At 36.8% G+C, this 24,601-nt stretch overlaps 1 protein-coding gene across 9 annotated transcripts in view; it reads right to left on the bottom strand.

Annotated features, from left to right (window-relative positions):
- The window catches only part of ARL15 (ARF like GTPase 15), a 231,251-nt gene that overhangs the window by 79,848 nt on the left and 126,802 nt on the right, over nt 1-24,601 (bottom strand). For 6 of the 9 annotated variants that reach the window (XM_068666316.1, XM_068666318.1, XM_068666317.1 and 3 more), the window contains one exon: nt 3,057-3,317. The exons of the other annotated variants lie outside the window; for them this stretch is intronic. In XM_068666316.1, the coding sequence (XP_068522417.1) occupies nt 3,072-3,317 (246 nt within the window). In that variant the 3' untranslated portion in view covers nt 3,057-3,071. Of the gene's footprint in view, nt 1-3,056; nt 3,318-24,601 lie in introns of those variants that run through there. 9 annotated transcript variants of the gene reach the window in all.

Below are 24,601 nucleotides of genomic sequence, written 5' to 3' on the forward strand. Positions count from 1 at the left end.
CACGGCCACAGCATTTAACTACTCAGGGCCCATAGCTTGGCTTCTGTTACAGCAGCATGTGCAAAGCACAAGAGAGGGAAGCAGAGGGTTCTGGTTTCATGTCTTACCTTTGCTCTTATTCTGAATAAAGGAATAACAATATAATGGTTCCTGAATGTCCTTAAGAAGGAAAGCTAATAGTGTCCCATATTTCCTAATAACTTCAGCATCAGATTACTTCAATTCAAATTGTCATTTTTGTTTTATAACAAAAATCTGCAAGTTAATAGCTGCGGAACCACATGGAAAATAAACTAAGAAGAATATTATCTTTAAAATCTTTAACCAGATAGGTATAACTTGATTTGGTTTTTATTTGTGTTTCTCTCACATTTTAAAAAAGGTCATTTTGGTTTCCATAAGTACATTTGCGTTTTCAAACGGTGATTCTAGTTGCTTATGATTTTAGAAAAGTAATAGTGTTTCAAACCACGCTTGGGAAAAACCACCATAGACTCTATTCACCAACTACATCACAGAAATATTTCCATATTGACCCTTCACCAACTGTAAACTATAGAGTGCATTAGCTGTTTCCTGCTGGTACCTAAAGTTTAAACATTTGTGCATGGAATCACTAACCTGACAGTCAGCTGAGTCTACAAAAATTAGTTTGGGGTAGATTGCTCTGGTTACAGGAACTTTATTATTATATATATATATATATAAATTAGTGTTTATGTATATTAGCATAATATTTAAATGTATTCAAGCTGGTTTTCTTTTAATCTGAAAAACTCAGCAGCTCATTACCACTGGCAGTTAAAATGATCCTAGACTCGGTGGCAGCATGCCTAACCTCAAAATCATTGAGGTTCACTGCAGCAAGCAAGTCTCTAAATCTCCACAGTGTCCAGTGGGGACAATCAGAATTGTGCTGATTGAGAGAAAACTACAACAAGGATACAAAAGGGTCACAACACCTAAACAAACACTGTGGCTGAAGTCAATTTCAAACTTTCTATGTTTTGTAAACTACTAGGATTTCTTTTTCTTTTTCCCAAGGAAAAGCAAAATGAGATTCAACTTTTTCCATTTGTTTTCTCTTAAATCATCTAGTTTTCCAGTATTTATTCTTTATGCTCTGCCAAACAATATTATAATTTACAGAAGTTTTTGCTGATATAAAAAAACCTGGAAGCCCTCTCCAATGCCAAGCGACAGCAGTTTAGAGAGTTTAACTGGTGAGTAATGCACTGATGCAATACCGCAATGCAAATTTTTTTCAAAATATTTAGGACTTAGAGATTACTTGCGGAAATGGTTATGTTTCCTAACAAATCAAGTGTTTCAAGAACAGACCACCCAAATGTATTATCATAAAAAGATGTCAGTTACTTAATTACATGATAGAGCAACACGTTTCTACTTCTCTCTCTCTCTCTCTCTCTCTCTCTCTCTTTTCTTCCCAACAAAATGTATCCTCTCTAGAGAGTAAAAGGTTTACAGCAGGAGGCGGGTTGAATTAACTTTGCTAGTAACCAATTTCCTCATGTTCCAATTATTTTGGAAATAGTTTAACTTGAACCATGATAATGTACATATAACACAAGGGAATGAAAACACTACCTTTTTTCTGCATCTGAAATGGCTTTGCTGAGACCACCTACAGTGACTTAAACTGTATGTACCTCCAGCTAAATTTAAAAATACTTGTATTCTTTCAACTGTTATTTTATATCATTTCAATTTCCCCATGAAAATTGGTCAAGAACTACTGTTTTGCTGCAGTCTGTGGTAGAAGCGAGATAATTGTGAAGACATTAAAACCTGGTATCCCAGATTCACAACCATACTACTTTGAGAAAACATACACTTTAGTAATTACTTGATGCCCTGTTGTAAGTTAGAAACAATTTACACCAATATTAAACTGCACCATCATGTGCTGTCCTTTATTTAAGCCAGTAATCTAGCTCCTGATCCAAATCAGGTCTCCTACCTGTCAATGCAGCAAAGCACCCTTCTTGTTAAGACTTTACACGGCCTTCACAAATGCCTTAAATTAAGTGTATATGACTAAGCCTCTCCCCCATATCTTAATTCTCTCAAAATGCATACAAATAATTTACTGAAATGCATGCAGCATCAATGTACCTGAATGTTTAGAGAGGTATCTACCAGCAACATTCCTTAAAAAACAGGGTATCCTAGTGAATATTAAACAGACACAGACTGTATTTTTCTATTCAAGAGCAAAGTGCTGAAACGACTACTTTGTACTTCACTATCTATACGCCAGTATTGTGTGTTCATCACCATTTCACAGAATAGTAATGTCTACTAAAGGGACTATCAGCATCTGATGAGAAAGCAATATGTATTGGCAATCCATTAGAAAAGGGTAACAAAAGGACAAAGTATTTAAACAATTGAATTTCACAGCAGATAACTTTAGTGGGTGTCATAAAATGTGCTATATCTGTAAAAACATGAACATTCTGACGGAGAACATGGAATAAAACTGGATCAGAGGTGCTCTGGCAGAGAAAGCAGGGAAAGAATAGGGATTTTGTAAAGGAATTCAGCCCTGGTCCTCCTCCTTTTCTGTGTGATTACCTTACATTTTCTTCTGGGGCTGTGACAAGATTTTTTTTATTATTATTTATTTATTTAGTGCTATAAGGCCTACCATTTATTTTTACATATTCAGTGGATGACTACGCACATTTCATGGGTGGCTGTCCCGTTGCTGTACTTTTTATGTGAACTTGAATTTGAGGGGATCCTATACCTCATCTGAAACTAATCTACTGTGTAAAGAAACTTCTATTTATCTCCTCTCTGCACTAAAACTGTTTAAACCAGATGTGTCAAAGTTATTCTGCAAAAAGGGGCTGAATTCCATTTTTAATTACGCCCCATGGAACAGGTCATAAACCTTGTGCTATCACTGACAAACTGTTTTTGATCCCTCTTGAAGAGAAGCTGCTTTGGTCCAATGACTAGCTACAAAAAACAGACCTATACAAATGAAAAAAAAAAAAAAAAAAAAAAAAGCTTTAGCCCTCCTTTGTAAACAAAGAAAATAATCAGATGGAAAAAAGAGTATTACATGTTAATGCAATATTGCCTGGCAAACAGCTGGGTAGCATAATGAGACAGAAAACAGCGTACAATGTGGAAGTAGAACTAAAATTTTCACTACTCAGGAGGTATCCAACTTGCCAGTTTCTGCAGCAGCAATTGGAAGAAGTTCCCAACCTTCCTGTGTGATGATGCTGTGTAGCTGCACTGTAAAATGGATCATAGTGGCACCCTAGAACAAACACCTCTCCCTGAAAAGACAGGAGAGCACACCAAAAGGTGCTGTAAACAGAATTACTGAAAATTCTGCAGTGTTAATACAGCTATTGGGAATGCAAATTTTCAGTTCTGGAATGAGGAAATAGCTATCAAGGACAGGGCGGGCAGAGGGGGGATATTAAAATAAAGAATAAAAATCAAGTTAACTTATTAAATCCAGTAGGTAACTGGAAATATCTCTGTCAAATTTTTCAAACTATTTAACACTTAAATTGTTGGAGCATTTTTCATGCCTCGCAGTAGTACACAGTTCCCACTTCATCAGCACTGCTTTGTACCTTATTTGCTGCTAACAGCCTCCTCTAAAATGTGTTCATACCTAAACTACTGTCTGGTTAAAAAACAAACAAACAAACAAACAAAAAACAAACAAACAAAAAAAACAAAAAAAACAAACACAACCACACCAAGAAAACCCCACCATGATTTCTGCAGTGAATATGACCATTCCTATTATCTGTACCACAGTATCAAATACAGTACCAGCACAGTGCACATGAACATATGAACATACGACAATCATAAAGGCTGAATAAACTGGACAAACTTTATGTATGTAACAGCATCAATACCCAAGAAGTTAGTTTCTAAAATCAAGTGGGAACTTAAAAGAAGAGTTAAGAGGAGGAAACATGGCTGTCTGAACACAAAGATTAGATAGGCTCGTATGCTGAGCTGTCTTTGAAAGAATTAGTTTGTATTACAGAACAGACAGAGCCCTAGGTCATGATGTCAATCTTCTTTCTACAAGTTACTTGGGAGAATGCCATCATTTATACTAACAGTGACGATCTGCAATATCTTGGATCTTAAAATACTCTTTTTGCTGCTTTTTGAATACTTATTACACCAAATTCTGTAACTTGGTTTGGTACAATTTAACCTTCTCCTGTGTTTTGAAACCTTTCAACAGACCTTTCAGAGGCAAAGCTTGCTATCTAAATCCTTATTAGGCACCTAAATAAAAACCCTTTGCTTTTCACTGTCATGCCATCCCACTTCCTCTCAATGTTTTATCCACAAGCTATTCCCTGAGATATTCTGCTAACAGCAGAAAACTATGCGCTACAAAACCAAGACAGAGAAGACTACGTAAAAATGAACATATTTCAGGATAAAACATACCATCATGCCAGAGGGAGATGGCACAGAAAACCTTAGGAGCAGCTGAGCGAAGAGAGAAAGCACAGGGCATTGTGGAGTGTTAACCTAAGACTTACGCAAGCACTGCTGCCTGAACTACATCCACCTGAGTGAAATTTTCACCATTCCCAGGAGTGCCTTCAGCCTGAAGTGCCTTCAGCTTAATAGCTTCAGCTCTTTTTCCTTCAGGTAGCATACTCCTTTACTATACTAAAGCAAGGCACGAAAAATTTTCAATTTAGTTGATCCACGGAATGAAAAGGTTGAGGAAGAAAGTTTTAATTACATACTCACTTTTTACCAACTCTGAAATCCATGGCCTGGTACAGCACCTGATTCAAGCAGAAAATTTTGCCTCTAATCCACAAGATTTCCTTCCTTATGGATGGCATGAGCCATCCAAGCCACTACTTCTGGCTATTCCTTATGTCTTGTCACCTGGCTCTACCAAAAAGAGTTTGACTAAGTGCTCTTCAAATAAGCAGCTATTTTGATTGCATTTTAGCTCTCTCTTTGCTGGACTGAAGAAGTCCATCTCCCTCAAAGCCTCTCTTGGTAAGCCAAGGTGGCTACAGGCCTCTGGCCAACTCAGCAGCTTGCGACTGGACTGTCCCCACCTTCTCCACATCCTTGCTGAACTGGTGACCCCCAGACTGGACCACAGCACCCACAGAGGAAGATGAAGGGCACAGTAACTTGAATGCTCTGCAAAGCTGCTGCTAATACCCAGAACAAAATTTGGACAATCAGCTCTTGGTGCTAATCACTCGTGTGCAATCTGTGCAATGAAAATGTAACCAGAAAGACAGAGATCCAGATGGTAGTGGCTAGAACTGAAATGTAATTAGTTCAGTCAATACAGTAGCGTATTTTTAGATCTTCCACTAGTCAAAACAAGAAATGTTGCTCAAGCAAATTTAACATTGCTTAAAAAAAAAAAAAAAAAAAAAAAAGATTGCAAAAACTGTATGCATGTTAATTCTATAGAGACTTTTTTTGACAACTTAGGCAAGAGCTGGAAAGCATATTTTAATTCATACAATGACTAAAAGTAAGAACAGTGCCAGAAAATATGATTTGGAACAATTCTTGGAATACAGAGGTTCATCTGTTTTGCAAAAGAAAGAATCAGAAGCACACAAGTATAAGCAGTTATTTTAAACTTGCCTATTAAGCAAGGACACCGATAGCTAACAGATGTGGTTATTTGCAAATGATTTCAGCAAAACATACATACTACACATGACAAGACTCCCCCAGCATCTCCAAACCCTGATTGAAACCTGTGTCCTGGTAGAGAGACATGATGAAGACACAAACTTGCCTATAAAACTCAGCATTTGTCTGAGGAGTCTAATATTACACATTTAATTAGTGTTGAGGTACAGTATCTTTCAGATGATTTTGCAGCAAACTTGGAGTATATAAAAATTAATCTAGATTGTCATTCCCAGAACTATTTAAACCACTCAAGAGAAGACTTGTTTTTGTTGGAATTTTTCTGCCTGGAGTAAGAAAAACTGTTCAGAGTCAGAAGGATGTCTTTTCTAAGAACAGACCTAATTGTTTCCAAATACACCTCAGAAAACTGATGAAACCTAAACCTTTGTAAAGTGGTTTAAGCACCGTGGCTTTGATTATCATTGACACATAACACCCATTACATTGTTTGGGTCTGTTTTGATAAGTGCTACACAAACATATTAAAGAGTGAAAACACGAGAGGAAAACATCTCATGTGGGAGGAAAAGAGAGGAAGTAGACACCAGCCAAGTAACAAATGGCTACTTTATGTCTCTATCTGCATAGCTGGCAAATTTCAAGAACCAACAGTCAGGGACCAGGCGGTGGACTCCAAGTGAATGGCCGCCGAATTGAAGATCACTAAACAAGAGGCCATGACAGGGCAAAGGTACTGAAAGAAAACGCAGTAAGTCTCATATGTGAGAGCAAGCAAGCAATCTTGTTAAAAGCAAGGTGAGAGCTTCTTAATTACAAAACAAGACATGCAAGTCTTAATTTCAAAATACACACCTTGCATTTTCTAGTTAATATAAATCCTTGTTGTGGTGGTGCTTTTGTGTGTGTGTGTGTTTGCTGCCTTTTTTTTTTTTTTTTTTTTTTTTTTTTTATGTTTACTTATTGAGGATGCCATAGAAGCAACATCAAGACAAAACAAAAGCAAAAAATCACTTATGGCTTTCAAGAGTCAGACAAGGCAGTAAGGACCCCGGCTCTACTTTTTGAGAAATGCTTATGGTAATTTATTTTATGTTTGGTTAGGCTTTGTGTTAGTCTGCATTTTGGTGGCTAGAAAACTTCAGTGTAGCAGTGAATGGTCCCAGTGGCTCAGTATAGTACTGGTGGCCAAGGTAACAGTGATAATACCACTTTAAAATGTCCATTACACTGCGAGAGAGTTAGTTTTCAGTATCAAAAAGATATGGTAAACTAACCATTAAAATCACTCATTTAAAGCAAATTAGACAGTCTTCATGTGGTCAGTCAAGATCATGGACATGTTTAAAATATATTTAAGCATTTTTGAGAAATCACAAGCCCTTTTGTATGTCAACTAAACATATGATTACTTTCTACATTACTGCAAACATGGTTCAACTTTTGTTTTGTTTTTCATCTTTTGTTTTCACTTTTTGCATAAACTATTTTATGAAACATTCTTAACTTCTGCCACCTTCCACCCATATTGAGCAATCTAAGATTTTAAACCAGGGTAGAGTTATCGAGCTGAACACAGCTTATTCTCCACTCCCCTAATCCTGCAGAACCTCCTCCGCCTCACATCTGCAGGACTGGAGAGTTGCCAGTGGCAGGTCTGTTCTTCACGGCACCATTCCTTCAATGCCTGTAGGGATTTCACTGCAGAAGATAATTCTGACCATATCTTACTAAAAGTTGATGCCATTTGATGATAGTTTGATAGCCCATTCAAATTTAATCAAGGGTCTTGCTTAATTTCTGGATTAGCTGGTATTCTCCGTAATACAGAAAGCAAAACTCTGATTCACACTACCATGATCAGCAGCAATTTTTGCAGCCTCACAGTTCAGACCCAAGACTGAGGTGGCACAGGAATAAAAAGTTTCTCCCTCCTGCAGATTGGCTTTTGAAGTCATGGCTGTAACACGCTGGGCAGCCAACAGAAGAAAGCCTGTACTGAATGCTGCCTGCACTGGACAACTTCTGGGCATAAACAAAAGACAGTTTTTAGGACTAACCACCATGCACTCTCCACAGACTCTAACCTAAGTTTAAAATAATATTTGCATCAACTGAAACTATAGGTGTAAACAGGGCTATTTTTATGCAAGTATGGTTGGAATATTGTACCTGAACTTGCTTGGAAAGTATATACCTTCCTTTAACACAAAATTAGCTCTGGGTGTAACTATTATTTGTATTTCAGCAGAACCTACAAACTATTTATTTTTGCTAGTACATAACTGTAACAACAACAACAAATGTTCTCCACACCCATGAAGTTTAATTTTAGGAGCCTCTGGCTCCCAAAACCCAGGTGAGACAACAGCCAGCTCTCATCTTCCTCCAACCACAAATGGAAAGGTGGAAAGTCCTAAAGAAGGAAGGGCCCTAATCTTGTTACTCCTGTTCCTCTGCATCTCTTTTCCCCTTCTACTACTCCAAGCCAACCACCTCAAACCCAGTTACATTCACTGTCTCCCTCTAAAGGCATTACTGCCCCTTTCCTTGCTGCTGCAAAAAGTGCTCATCATGAGGAAGCTCACTGTAGCTACTGTCTCAGATTACTGATTTTTTTTTGTTTGTTTTTGCTTTCTGGCAGGACTACACAAGAAGAAAGCCTATATTTTTAAACTTAAATTCTCTTGCTAAATACTGTTCATGGTTACTCATTTCTTCCACAAGATTATCATATTGCAGGCTTAGCTGCTGCTCCATTTCTACCAGATGCTGCAAATCATTAGGGAATACTCTGATTAATAATTTTTGTCATATGAATAAGAGAAACAAACTTTTTTCATAATCAGCTCCCATGCTTCATCTTTGCTTTTCACTTTTTGTAAATTAAATTTGGAATATTTTTCTCAATTTGAACATTTCCCCTGTTTTAAATGAGAAATTAATGGTTCTATATGTACTAAAACAAAATTTTGGCTGAACTAATAGCTAAATGGCTGGGTTTATTTTATATATATTATATATATGCACTAAAAGGCAATATTCTAAGGTTAAATTATCTTTTCAAGAAGATTCTCCTTTATTATTTTTTATCATGACAGAATTTGCAGACCCAATAAAGGCTGGGGCCCCACTGTATGGTACGCTGTAATGACAACTATTAAGAACTCAGCTCCACCCCATGAGAGCTCACAAATCCATGCTTCTCCTATGATGCAAATAAATATAGAGTGGCTGTTTGGTTCTTCAGAACTAGCCTGGATAGCAGCCTTGAGAACACAGACCATCGAGCAAAATCTAGTTTGACTATCCATGTATTTATTAAAAAGACTAGGTAGCACTTTGGCTTAAAAAATTATGAGGAACACTATATTAACACAAGAACATCGAACGGACTTTGACACTTTATAAAACCAAGCCTTCCTGAAAAACTAAGCTGCCTAATAGCAGCAGTCAAAAAGCAGCAATTTTGCAATGGCAAACTTTTTTTCCATATAGGAAGAGGTAAAAGTTTCAGTCCAGCTTTAAACCAAAGAAATAAAATTGGCGTCTCATATTATCCAGAGCAGCGCCAAATAAAATAGTTCAACAACTCTTCTCTGTTTCACTCATCCCATCAGTGTGCAGTGCTGATATTCCTCAGACAGTACTGCACAGTGACAGTGGTTCATCTGACAACAAGCACTCACTCTTTATTTTGTTGCCCTATGTGCAGCTGTTGACTTGCATCCATTGCAGTAAGTGTTGCCTATACAAAACGGCCCAACCCTAAGCTCACAGTGCACCTAAGAACACAAGCACCAGATGGATGCAGACAATAAATAAAAGGAGATAAAGCCGGTCAGAGTATTCCTAGCATGTTGACAGATGACTGTTTATAAATATAGATAGGTGTTTATATGTATGTTTATATATGTACACGGCAAGTTCCTTTTGAGTCTAGAGGCATAAATGGAGGACAAAATAGCTTGTTTTATTATTAGGTGAGCAATGAAATTCAGCACCACAAGTTGAATGAGGTAAATACTACATTTCACAAAGGCCTGCAAGTGTACCTATTTAAACATTTCATGAGAAATGGGATAATAAATACAGAGCTCTTTCTCTAGTATGCAATTTGATTCCAGTAGCAAACCCCCAAGTAATCATTCTTCTGTTTTTCCAAAAGGTAAGAAAAATCCCCAAAGAAAAGCATCGATAGTGTTTATCAACCAAACGGGTGCTATGCATTTCTAAATACGTCAGTGGCAGTGATGGGAATATATAAATAATTTTTGGAGCATATGAATAAAAAGATTCACCGCAATCCTACCATGATTATAGCTCATGCTGAAAATTGTGACAGATTCTCTCTGATCTGACTTTAGAGTAGCTCTAATAAACTGCTGAGCAGGTAACCTCTAAGTATGAACCCTTACAGTGAACTGGGAGCAGTATCTAAAGCAAATACAACACTGCTGTTCTCATAACTACTAGCTGAACCCCTCTTGCCATTTCCCAAAGAGAAGCAGTACATCCCAAGCTACCAACAAAGTGCTATGGTCCAAAATTAAATTAATGACATTGAGGATATTAATACAGAGTATCTATCATCAAAGAGCACAAATATTTAAGTGATTAAATAAATGACAGGATCATGATGATCACTGGGATTGGAAAGGCCTGCCACCTTGCTTTTTCATCTGTATATGACCCCTCTTTTCTCTTTGCCACTCATTTCACTCCTCTTCCACCATCTCTGCACAACTCCAACAGATCAAAGAATGCACCACCCATTGTAAATCAAGCCAGAGGCTGGAAGGCCAGAGTACACAGCCACTGCGCCACCGCAGAGAAAGCTGACACTACTGCAGTTGCTGCAGCAGCAGAGGTTAATCATTTCTAAAGGGTAGAAGTCACACATTAACTGGTTTCACAATTACAAAAATGAAGTCTGCGATTTAGTAGCCAATACGAACAAGGTTAAAATATATTCACTTTTTTTTTTTTTTTTAAACTCAGAACTCTGTTTTCACTATCCTAGGAAATTGCTATTTTTAATGAAACGCATTAACATTTTCAAAAAAATGCTTAAATTTATATTCAGCATGGTTCATTCTAATTTCTATTAATATGTCTGCAAGTGTAACAATATCCTTATCCTTTTCAAGCTGTTTGAATGTAGGGTTTTTTCAGCGTTTTCTTTAAAAGTTTAGCTGGCTGTTTTATAATTTGTCACCTTTTGTCTTCTTTCAGCAGTATGTCATTAAGTCTTTAATTTGGCGTTTCCTGTTGTCTGCAGTGGGATATATGCTGTTTTAAATCCAAAGGATTGCAGACATAGACGGTGGGTAAAATCTGTGAACCATAAGTAAATTCTTATAAGGAACATACAAAAAAAGATTGTTCTTCAGTCAGACTTAAGCCATTACTTTCTTCAAAAGAAGAAAAGACACAAGTTAAGAAAAAGGCACCGCCAAAGACCTTCTGCCCAAATGTGCATCTCCATGAAGTTTCCTGCTGAGTGCATATGAATGCACTGCGATCTGGGAAAAGGATCCAAATAGGATTTCAAACATCCAAAAATTTTAACTCAAACATTTAGGTATTTCACCATGCTGCTATTCATTCATTCACTGATTTTTTTTGTCTTAGTTTAAAGAGATGCTAAACAAAAGGAGAAGAGCTCTACATGTATTTACATTCCAAAACTAAGCTCCCCTTACCACCCCCCTAGTCTGTCATCCCTTCATAGCTAAACAAACCGTAAAGTCTACCCCTATGTTCTTGAAGCAAAGTAACAAACACAGTAAAAGTTTGGTCTTTCAAGAAGAAAAAGAGGAAAAGCAGTTTTAATCTATTATAGCTGCCTGTGTTGTTTTGACTACGAACGGCATCACATTCAGATAATATGTGCAGACTAAACTGGCAATGGAGCAGGATCAATTTCCTTACTATTTTGGCTTTACTAAACTTTGTTCTTTGACAATTTCCTCATCATTAATAGCCATTTGTATCCTATCACTAAGACTGAGACTGTCTGTTATATACAAATGATATATTTTGCAGAATTATTTTGGAAACAAAAATGAAGGATGAATATTTTACCATGTAAAAAGAACGTGAGGAAGAATTGTACAGCAGCAGGGTTTTCATGGAGAGGAAGACTAAAAGACCCTGCAGCCGTGTCGCCTTGTTCACTCGGATCACTGCAGAGCCCTGGCTGCAGCAGCCTGCTGTGGTCAGTGCAGGTCCAAGGCTGCAAACACCAAAATCTGTCAGTTCTCAACCAGTGGTCCAGGGGGCTGCTATGGATGTTGCTATCAGCTTGGAGCACATTTGCACCAAAGGTTTTGGAATTTGGCAGCATAAGAACAATGCACCCAACATTTGTCCAGGTTTAAAAGGCTAATTCCTAGATGGGTCCCATCTGTATTTTATGGGCACCTTCCCCAGTGCTGAGTCAGTATTTTTCACACTGTACACAACTTATGGGTTGGGGTCTGTGTCTTTGCCAAGGAACACAGAAAACAGTTTGTAGTTTCCCAATGGGATGATTTGCCTTTCTAGTTTCATTTAGATTCTGTTTGTGCTGAACACTTACTGGCACATGAGATCTCTTCTGCTGAAGAGGTTGAAGCATCCAAATTGAAGGACAATATGAGAAAGTGCTACTGGAATAACAAGGAATTTCCTTTACGCACAGAAGAACATATTTAATCCACTTTTTGAAAATGATTCATTATGAAATAGGCTCTCTTCTGTTTATGAATTGTATTTTGAACCCTAATATAATAAGTACAGTTTAAAGCTTTTAAACATGGCCTTTTTACTATGAAGCAAGTTAATCTTATTGAGAACATGCAAAATGATACATTAGAATAATATATCCACCTACAAGGCATCTTTGATGGAAATGGTAAACATTATTTTTGATGCACTTACAAAATTACACTTGTGAGTATCAGGAGGATCTCTTGGGATTTTAACCACAAGGATGATAAACTGAGTTGCATCCTGTTCACAGTTTCAGTCCTTCTAGTGCAATGCTGCTGAGCATCATCTTTTTTCCTTCTGCTTGTCCATTAAATATGCAATGACACGTTTATTAGGCTGGTGTTAAAATGTTTTAGGCTACTGTTTCTGAACCCATGTTCATGATCCAAATTTTGCTTTGTTAACCTGGATTCAGCCTTAAGGACCAAGTTCAGAACCTGACTCATGGCTTATTTGTAAAGGTTTTGTCTTCCTTGTGCCAAGAATACAGAGGCTTTATTAACATTCTGAAAATTATACAAGTTGAATTAGGTTCCCTGTATTCTGCTGTCAGATATGAGGTAGAAATTTAGAATCAATGTTTTTATGTGGCTTATTTAACTACTAATGACCAGCATTAAATTACAATAGTATCCACTCAGGGTCTTTATTTGTCTCTTAATTACTTCATAAATACAGTTGAAACGTTTTTGGAAGTTGCATGCTGTAACAAACTCAGAAGAAAAATTCTCCTAAGTACTAAAATTACAAATTCAAATAAGAACAGGTATAAAATGTTCAAAACTGTTCTGCAGACTTGTGTAGGTGGGGAAGTGATTGTAAAAACATGGAAGTACCACAGCTATTCCACTCTAACTCCCCCACATACAATCCTACTAAAAGTCTTTCTGTAGTTTAGCTTAATCCACTTTCAAAGTGGACTAAAAAAAGCACTCTTGACATCTTTTCAGAGAGCTACTGTAGAAGAGCTATTGCTTGGTATCTATTTTGGGTTATTTCTCTATGTAGACAAGTCTTAAATGATAGCTTTACTGGCATACTTCCTAAGGTTACATCATCCACCATGATGTTTCACTGTCATTTGGAAACAACTTTGTGGGTAGATCCAGGTATTCTGCATTCTAGAGCCTTTAAACTCTTCTACTTTTTTAACTTATAGAAGGTCTGGTGTATGGAAGTGGGTTTTCATCAAGCATTTGAAAACAAAATGTGAAAACTGACCATTTCTGTCCTTTCCGGAAGGTTTTCCCTATTATCTTGCTTTCATATAAGGAAATTTTCCACTCAGATTAAAAAGGAAATTTCCAAGGTTTTTTCTGTGTGTGCATGTGTGTGTTTTTGTTTGTTTGATCATTTGTTTTTTTTTTTTTTAAGACAACTATCAGAATAAACTCACTACTTTGATTTAGGACATGGTGTTTTCAGAATTTCAGAGGCATTTTCATAAACTTAGGCCTTGACTTGAAATTATTATTATTATTCTTCCTCACCTCTATAAGAGGAAATTATTGATTATGATGCGGTAGTTACATTACTAATCCAAAACTTAATACCGTGTATTAAATCCATTCTATGATGACACAAACCATGTGCAACAGCACAGACACATCCATCAGGAGAAAGGTATCCAATAATTTTTAGATTGAGTACTGCAAACTCTAGACTCACAGGGAAGAAAAAACACCACAAACTGTAATAACATACTTTATGAAATGATGAACTGGAGAATAGGTAAGCAAGATGTCTCTCCCTTTACAAAAGAGGAGAAATTGGTCGAGGCAGCCAACTTCAGCCAAAGTAACAGAACATATCACTGAAAAGACCTGATTTGTCATAGAAAACTGCATATTATCTGCCAGCATTATCAACATTACATTAAAATGAACTTATTTTACTTAATTATAAGTTTGAAACTGTTAACCTGGAATCGCAATGTTTACTTATATTTCAGATATACTATGAAATATATTGCCATACACACTTAAAAAAAGAAAGGCGACACAGCCAATGTTTCTCTTTCCTCATAAACAAATTCAAGAGACATTGGCACATCATTGTTATTTTGGCACATGTTAACCTAAGCTTGAGCACACAAAAAGCAGGTCTGCTGGAAATGAATTATTCACTCCCAAAGGATGGTAAGGCCAAAATACTAAAACCATTTATTAGAAAAATGTTCCCAACATGACAAGAAATGGGGCACTGCAGAAAACAAAAGATGTGTTCTGGACATCATCACAAGGCTCTTCATGACCTGGTTAGAGAAGATGCTCAAAAAGGAATGGGGAATCTTGAAAAAAAAAAAATAAAAATGCAAGGAGTCATACTTAATGAGAAAGTAATTATTTTCCTTGCCTTCTCCAGTCCACAATTTCCATCTGCTGTTAATTCATTCTCTTCATCTTCATCCTCTACATTTTGTGATAAACTGATAAATTTGACATCTAGATATTTTATACTCCAGCTTCAGTCTCCTGCTTTCCTCATTCCATGCCATATTCTTAAAAGGCTTCTATATTTTTTCTAATGGTTGTTTTCTGCAAGATACAACCTGATTGTTAAAATGGAAAGATGACCAGCTCAGTCCTAACTCCCAGACCTGATTATTGAAGATTTCTCTTCTAAAGCAGGTATGCCAAGCATCCAGTCTCTTGGTCACAACCTACCTGACTGAATGATTTCATCTGGCCTACAAGATTTCCATGAATTTGTAGTCATAAGAAAAAAAAAAAAAGAAAAAAAAAGAACAACACAAAGCCACAAATTCAAACTAGTAAACTCGCTCATGCTCCATGAATGAATGCAACATGTCAGAATCAGAAGTGGCATTGCCAGGTTCACTTCTTCTCTATGTAACCTAACAAATCTTCCCCAAAAGCCCTTTGCTGCATCTCAGTTCAAGTCAGCTTTAATATCATTCTTTTGCCATTCATATTTTAATAAAAAAAATATTGAATGTGGATCAAACCAGTTGCCAAAATCCTGCATGTCTCACCATTTGAAACAAATATAAAGGTCTTTATTTAAAAGCATTTCTGCAAGAATCAGCAGCTAAATCTCCCCGCAAATTGAGCTAAAGACTGTACCATTTATCCTCTCCTGAAGTTTCAGCAAGGTTGTAGAAACAAGGACTCAAAGTGACGAAATTGACAGCTGCTTATGTAATCTGCATTTTGCTTTCCTAGTTGCCAATAAGATAGTAAAATAATATACATCAAACACTATTTTCTATAAAGATGTCTCCTTGATTCCATGCAACTGGCCAGCGTCTGGCAAAGAATGATTTCTTCATTTATATGTACAGGCTAGACGAAATTAAGAAAGTCTAATCATGTAATTTGCCTGACACTCTGTGGCTAACCAGCAGGGATCTTTTCTGTCATCCACCTAGAAAGCCTGAAGTTCTCAATGTTAATTTAATTATCCTACACTGAAATTCACAATTACAGGAACGCATCTGACTTCAGTGGGAACAATGCTCAATGCTCGGCAAAACTCCTCCCTAGGGCTTTATTCCCAGTTTATGGGCTAGGCTTTGAAAGGTGTTTAGGTACCTTCAGAGGAAGAGGAGCAGGATTTACAGCAGGGTAAGAAGAACAGCCTTGGGTAGGTCAGAATTCCTTTCTCAGTAACAAGTGATTATGAAAGCACAGATTATTAACATCAGTCAGCAGACATGACACTTGATCTCATGCTTTTCTGATTACCTGCCCCAGGACACCTTTGTCTGGGCCAAAGGGTATTTAGAAGGAGGAAAGCAGCTGCAGTCGTAGCCACCACTATTTTATCTGCGTTCTGTCTGGAGTTTAAATTTTGTGTGTCATACTGACGCAAGGCACTAAGATGGTTCAAGTGTTGTGCTAATAATGCTTAGTGATTTTGGCAGCAAGCCAGGAACACACTGTACAAAAGAGAAGCTAGACAGACTATGACAATTTTCAACAGCTTATAACTTGCTCAAATCTCCAAAACTTTTCAAGGGGCCAGCAAAAGATTCCCTCCTACTTTCTACCTTTCTTTTGATGAAAAGGAAGTAAATAGAAATAACTGGAAGTAACTAAGAGCTTTTCAAAGCAGAAAGCACTACCATTGATTACCAGAAGTATAGCAAACCTGTGCTTCTTCCTGAAAAGTTTGAAATCATCTTCGTGATAAAACAGCAAACCCTGACTTCTCAGGGTCATTTTTCTCATGAATCTTCATCTTGCTACACAAGCAAATCTATGGTTTTGATGATACATTTGTAAAAATGCCCTAAGTTGTTTAAACACAAAGGACTTCAAATGTGAATGTGATTTAGAGGTAATAAATCTATTAAGATTACAACTTATAACAACTAATTAAATAGAGCTGTTCATTAACTATGAAATATCATGTAGAATAGACATAAACAGGGCTTACCTGAGTCTTCAGCACATTATCACTATCTGACTTTGTATACAATAGAGGTATTAATTACATTAACTTTAATTACTTGCCACTTTATACTTTTGCAAGGCATTTTCTCTGATGGAGAAAAACATATCTATTTAGTTACAGAAGCAATCAGCTTGATGAAAGGCAATTCATTATTGCATGACAACCCGGAATTGTTGGCCAAACAAGCAGAAAACGAAGATTCCCCGCCCACCCCCCCCACTCCACCCCCCCCCAAAAAAAAAAAAATTGTCTGTCTATAAGCCTTGATTTGACCTAGTTAGAATCTTAAACAGACCTTCTGTACAGAATTCTTCTGTAAACTTTTAAAAGGTCTTCCCTGCAGGAATACATTTGCACAACCGATATCATCACAGAGTTGTGTCTAGTCCAAGCTATAAAAAATTGACAAACATTGAAAGTAAGTGTTCCCAGAAAAGAAATCTGTTTATAAATTTCCAATCCAGGTAGTTGAATACCCAGTGAGTGAGCTTCAGTTTCAGAACTGAATTCTCTACAGAAAACTGTGACAAATAATTTTTCTACAGCATGCAAAAGAAGGTTGTGAGAAAGAAAGCATCGAGAGACTTCAAGCTTTGGACTGATCTCCAACAGAGTCCAGTAGACTGATCTATTGGTCTTCAACAGCTCTCCAAATTTAAAATGTAAAATCCCAGGATAGAGATTATATATGGTGCACAGTGAAAAGTCAGCACATAAGATTAATAATGAATATCTTGAACTCTGTGTCAAGCATTTTGTTTCAGACAAGATGAAAATTTCCTCTCATGTTTCTAAATTGGCAGAAGATTAAGCACAGGCAATACCCTTAACACCTGTCGTACATAATACAGTTCTAAAAGTGGGCTCTGTTATGTACAGCATCAGGTAAGTTAGTCTTCCCTTTTTACTTTCTCCACCTAAGACCACCATGACTAGGACTCCCTAAATAAATTAACAAAACAAAATCATAGAATAAAGGCCTTAATCATTTTTGCATCTTCTTCCTGAAAAAGGAAACAGATGATGAAAGAACCAGGGACCCTTCCTGAACATTCACAGAGTAAACAAATAATCTATGGGGAACAGCCTCTAGCATCAACACTTTTCTTCTGGAGATAAATGGACCATAATATGATCAATGAATAAAGTTACCAAATTTTCATTCTCCTATATAGACTGAGCTTAACTGGTGTTCTTATAGCAAACCTATTTCCCAATATCCTGTATTGTACATCAACTCTTTGTATTCAGTTAAAATCTGACCGTTTTATTTCCAAAAATATGTATAAAACATATGGTTCCTTGAAAATGTGACTCCAGCACAATAGATCTGTCTTCACTCTCCGAATTATTCACAGACAATATCCTGCTCATCTCAATACAATTTTTATTCTTACCAAAAGCAAACAATACAACTCCTTGGGGGGGGGGGGGGGGGGGGGGCGGTGCTGGTAGCTGCATCCCATCTTGTCCTAACCAGTCCGAAGCAATTCTACATGGGGAGATTCCTATGGATATTACTTAGACTTCCTTAATGAAATTCAGGTGTAATCCCTAAGGCTCTATAGCAAAGAGTATCTTTAGCTCAACTACAGAATATGGTATTTGCCAAAAGGGGATTTATTATGTTTAGATGTGTCTACTATGAATACCAACAAGTCTAGAGACACTATTTAAAACACATTTCAAAAAATACACTCAACTTAAAATTCACCAAGGAAGAAAATATAAACAATTTATAAAGTGCATTGGGAAATGTATTTAAGATTAGAAAGACTTCAGTTTCATTAGTGTGAATTTTATTAAGGTCGATTACAGTATGAACATCCACTCCTGTTCTGTTCTATCCTTGATGTATCAAAAGTTTTCCAAGATTATCTATAGCAAATGCGAAGCATAAACCCCTCTGATCAACTCACTGATAAAGAAGATACACAAGCAAAAGGAAAAAAGATACACAAGCAAAAGGCTTGATTCTTCTCCAATATTGCCACAACAGAGTCTGTGGTGTGATCCATAGAGATTTTCCACCAGCACACAATGGGGCCCAACCAACACTTGGCTCAATTTGCTTTCTCCTTCTTCACTTTCCCGAAGAGAAAGTCTTATTCAGGAATACCATTTTGGTAAGGTTATGTTCCTTCAATATTTTTCATGCAGCCTAGGTTAGGTATGAAGCAGAGAGGCATAACTGCCCTTTATCTCTTTTGAACAACACATATTTCCCAGTAGCTTGTTTTCACTTTTTCTTTTTTTTTTTCTTTTTTTCCTAATACTTTTAGCCTGTCAATCCATCCTCTCCCACTTGGGACCATAATGCATGCAATACTCAGAGCATTCTAGTAGTCCATGGGGTCTGAGGCTGCTATTTGTTGCTAGCCACAGCATATGGGTAAGTAACAAAAGTAAAAGTACAAATATTGTCTACAGGAAAATAATGGAGGAATAGCTTTAAATGTAATGCTCTGAATGGATGTTATTAAGAGTAGCCCTTCCCTTCTTTGGTTTCGGGAACATGTTATACCTGTGCCGCACATTTCAGAGAAACAGCCTCAAAAAATGATGTTTCACTTTCACACTTCTGAAATCCCAAAAATATTGAAATATTACAGTTAAAGTAAAAAAGTTGTTATTTAGAGAAAAAGTTACAAAATGACTGACAAGAAGTACAAACAAGACATCTACAGAATCAATTAAGGCAGGTGCTTCTGCATGGAAACTCAATGCCAAGAAAAAAGGTACATGATCTCTAAAAACCTACAACCTAGAGCTTATCCAGGTTCTCTTATTCAGCTTACTGTTTTCTTACCTAGACACTGTAAAACCTAATGCAAACCTAAATGCAAATAATCAGTAATGTAACTGCCTGAGATAAAGACATCACTGCAGTCCCACTCTGTATTCCTCTATATAACCAGATTTAAAAAGGTTTAAAATGGTAGGGAAAAAATAAATAATATTAAAAAAAAACAACACAGAAGAATCAGTGTTGAAAATGCTTGATTACCTTAGCTCAAGCTACACATTCTTAAGCTTTCATTTACTGACAAAATGAAACATTGTCTTCACTTCTTTCATCACCTTATTATGTTTATTATTCTTTCTTAAATACTCTGAATTAAATCCTCTTACCTGATTCTAAGATGCACCACTGTGAAGGAGGTAGTGGTGGAGGGTTGCCTTAAATGAATAGCGCAGAAAAAGCCACAGATAAAGAGAGAAGATAAAATAACTTAAATGTACTGGTCTTGATGTAGAAAATCTAATTTGACATTGAAATGTAATTTAAACAAACGTCCTTTAGGTAGAGGAAGGCTACAAGTTATGTGCTACATCTATATTTATAATTCTACTAAAAGTCCGTATTTTGAATATTTCCTATTATACAGAATACAATTACGGGGATACCTGACTGAAGCAATAACTGATGTATTTTAAAACTTACAGTATTATTAACATGGAGAAGAGCCTTTGTACTTCTGATCCACCCAAGCTGATCTCTCCCTACAAACCTAGTCTTCCTACAGACCTTCATGACTGTAAGATTCACAGTGACCTGGTGCTAATAATGGCATTTCAACATAATGTATCAACTGATCAATTCAGAATTGTATTTGATAAAGAAAGGGTAACAATAAAATTCATGTTATTTCATTTAGCTAATGGGAAAAAGTGTTATTCTGAAGCACCCTGGGATGTGAATCAACATGAAAACAGATAGATAAGGGGTCAGGAGGAAAAAACAAAGTAATATTTAATCCCAATAGAGTTGTCTTGCCTCTCACTTGCATATATGAGCAAATAAACTGCTAACAGCAGTAGTTTTCCCAGCTCCTGTGCTAATTTTATAGCCTAACTGTCAAGGTCTAAGAGGGGAGGCTTTATATAGATCAAAAAGCAGGAACCTGCTCACTGTTTAACCAAGTTGAAAAACAAACTATGAGGGTGAGCAAAAGGCTAACAGTATGATTCTGCTTCAACACTATAACTACAGAGAAAAGCACCTGTAATGACTGATGGGGTGACCAGATGAAGAAAATAACCCCATTCCTGCCCTCCTCCAGGAGAAGGTCCAGAAGCAATTAACATAATCCATGAACATCAAGTTCTTCAGGATAATGTAACACAAAATATACAGATGTTATTCTAATAGCCAAATCCTTTTAGAACTTATAAATTGGTAATAAATCAAATTGTCAAATGGCTATTAGAACACACTACATTTCATTTTTAAGCATGCACAAAGGAAGCTTTCGTCACCCAATTCCTGTATTAAATATGCTTTAATTTTGCATTATTCTCACTCTGACAACTACAGTATGTCCCAGCTTGCTGTGAAAAAACCTGCAAACCTTGGAAATACCTCCATTGCCTTTTGCAAATTGTAAGCAGCAGACACCAAGCAACCAGCACAGTCCAAGCAGTAGAGCCAGTAAAAGTAATTGCACAATAAAGTAATAAGTTAAATCCAAAATCAATCACTTCTCACTGGATGACCTTCAAACTTCTATAAGCAACCTGCAAAGCAAAGAAAGATTGTATATGGAATCTTTGCATTTACTCGTTTATTGTTTTTACTGCGAGACTGAGATTTTTTTAGACTGTTTTCACCTTTTACCCACTTCATTTTAATTACAATATTTAAATTTTCTTTTTTTTTTTTTTCCTAAGAAAACCTCCTTACATTTGCCAGGATCAAGCTTAGGTATTCATGAGATAGATGTTTTAGACGTAGACTTGTCAAACAATAACTATTTGGGATTAATTCCTGTAGCATGCCACAGTTTATTAAAACTGTGAAGAAATTATCAGGAGCAAGGGACTTTTGAAATGGGCAGGCACGCCTCAAAATTAAAGGGAGAGACACAGCCAGGCATCTGACCTGACACAGCTCACCCAAACAGGTATCTGGGGAGCACATTGCCCTCCTGTTATACACGTTGTCATTGCTTGTGTACCAGGTACTTCACAGGCTGCATCTGAGAACACATGTAATGTGCAATTAAAAGGTTAATAAAAAAAACAACTTGTGTTACTAAGTTCAAAGCATCTTCTTTTTGCCAAGGTCAATAGGAGCAACAATCCAGGCTTTCAGAGAGACTGCCCTGTTTTGTTTTTTTTTGTTTTGTTTTGTTTTGTGTTTTTCTTTCCTTTTTCATTTTTAACTACAAGATCAGGCCAAATATGCTTGATGGAGAAATAAAGACAGGAAAACAAGCTGGAACAAGCTACTTTTTAGGGGATGAATTCAGAGGGGTGTGTGTGTATGTGCATTTCAAACTATCCTTAAACAACCAAGTCAACAGGATATTTGTGTGAGAGTTATTTAAGAAAAAAATTTAACCCAAATCACTGACACAAGGTCAGATTTTCTGGAGCATTTCTCCTGGGCACAGGCTGAGACTTTTTGTACAGCTATGACCACTGGCATCCATGTTGCATTGTCCCCTTGTCTAGGACACTTTCTAGGCTCATCTCTACCCTCCCACCTATTTCTACACATGCAGGAGCTTAAGTATCTCTCAGATACTGCCATCAGGACCTTCAGCATAAACTACCGAAATGGTTTTAAGAGTTCAGGTTCAAATAAATGCTCACACTAACCACAGGTAAGAGGGACGTATACTGACAAGTGATTTTGTCACATGCGAACAGCAGCCTGTGCACAGACTGCAGACATCTCTTCTCAATTCATTTGCTTTTACCTTGGTAAGAACAGCATTGTACCTGGCCATCCTGATACATCCAGTCTTCTCAGGTTCATGCAAACATATTCCAGTCAAAATCCTACTCAAAGACATAAAAATCTAAGATCTTTTACTTTCTTTTTTCTTCTCCTTTTCTTTTTTTTTCCCCAGAACTTCGCCCCTTCTTACCGATTTGCATTTATCTTAAAATAGACACTACTTGTGACAGTAAAGATGTTAGCTATCATCTTTAATACAAAACGTAGTGGGGAAAAAAGGGATTTGGTGGGGAGCTGCATGGTCTTCCTTCCAGTTGTTTTTCCTAGGATGATTGAAAACATTGGAGAAGAGTGATAGTTTTCTCTGTGACCTCCAGATATGACACCAGAATACTGCTGGCTGGATGTTTCTATGGAAGAGCTAAAAAACTAAGTACCAACACGATTATACTTCTTTAAAAGACACTGTTTATTTACGTATATAGAAAAGTCTTGCTTCTTTCATGCAATGTGTAGTGCAACGTAGTAACAGCACAGTGACCCAGACGTCTGTTACACATTTGGTTCTGCATACATAAAAAGAAACAAATCTCAGTAAGACAATGCAACAAAAAAAGCTTGCAATCCTCTGAACTAGTACTGAAAACCAGTGAAATAATCAACTTTGACAGATCTTTCAGTACTACTGAGGAACTTGTATTTTAACAGCACCTGAAAACAACACATATGCTGAGAATATGCATCTTGGGACACTGAAAGCTCTTCTTCCACCCAGTACGGGCCAGAAATATTGTTATTTGACTATGTTTTGCAGACCTTACAGTTTTCTCAAGGTACTATGAATGTGTCATATCATCAACTATCCTCCTTAAGTGTGATCGTTATAGAACACAGATAGAGGAGTAGGTACACCCCTTACCTTGGATCTTGAAATCTATAATCTCCACAAAGTTTCATGTAAGAGAAATTTTACTCTGGGAGAATTGACTTTTAATCTGAAATGCTTCATTCTCTGAAGTATTCAGATCTGAGTGGACTGTTCAAGTTCAATTTGTCCTGAAATTTACTTAAAACAACATGTCCTTATTCAAAGGACAGGCTTCCCCCTTCCTCCCCCTCCACCCCACCCTGACAGTTCCCTCGACACATCCTGACTGAAATTGAGAACTCAGACCTCACCTCAGCATTGCAAAAGAAATAGTTTTACTCAGTCATTATATAGGTTGTTCTGTTTCTGGATGCTGAAACAGACCGATCACTAAATTCCCAAAACAACAGCTGAATGCATTTTAAAAGGACTCCACCCTAATAATTACGCCAAGTGAAAAATACTTTCAAGTTGTCTGTAAAATGGGGGCTGATGGAGAGGCCTGAGAATTTGTACAGCAGATTCTGGACAAGCTGAGGAATTTCCCAATGCTATTTCGTGCTAACATATAGTAAAATTTCAGTTTTTCTAGTAACACTAGAAGTAATTGTTTTATTTAAATGTCAGTCTGAAACTGTAAAAAATAACCACTCAGTTCCTGACCTTTTTCTCAGCAACTCTGTTGATGCTCTAGCATGGTTTCTCAGTCTAAAACAGCAGCTGCTGGAACAAAGAGTACATCTGTATCTCCATTTGTGAAGAAACAAGGGCATTAAAACAGGTATCCATACAATTTTTACAAGTGCTTTTGTTAGGAAAGACAACAGGCTAATCCAATCTACTCCACAAAGCTTGGCATAACCTAAATATACCATAACACTATGCACCTATTTATTTACCTGTTACAAAATCTGTCTACCATCTTCTCTTTGCCTCCACCTTTTTTTTTTTTTTTTTTTTAGCAGAAATGAATGCTGCTCAGTGACACGTTGATACACATAAGGAACACAATTTGGTACAGAAGTATTTATTATTTTTTGCTTCAAGCTAAAGCTCAGAGTCTGGATTTGTCAGCTCAAAGTTACGTATGAAATGCTGACTTCATTTAAATGACAGAATAATGATGGAAAATAGAGGAGAAAAAACATTAGCCTGGATATATCACCAGTATCCTGATATGTATAATACATTACATTATTATGAAG

This window comes from Anas acuta, chromosome Z (assembly GCF_963932015.1).
Source record: "Anas acuta chromosome Z, bAnaAcu1.1, whole genome shotgun sequence".
NCBI classification, from domain to species: domain Eukaryota; kingdom Metazoa; phylum Chordata; class Aves; order Anseriformes; family Anatidae; genus Anas; species Anas acuta.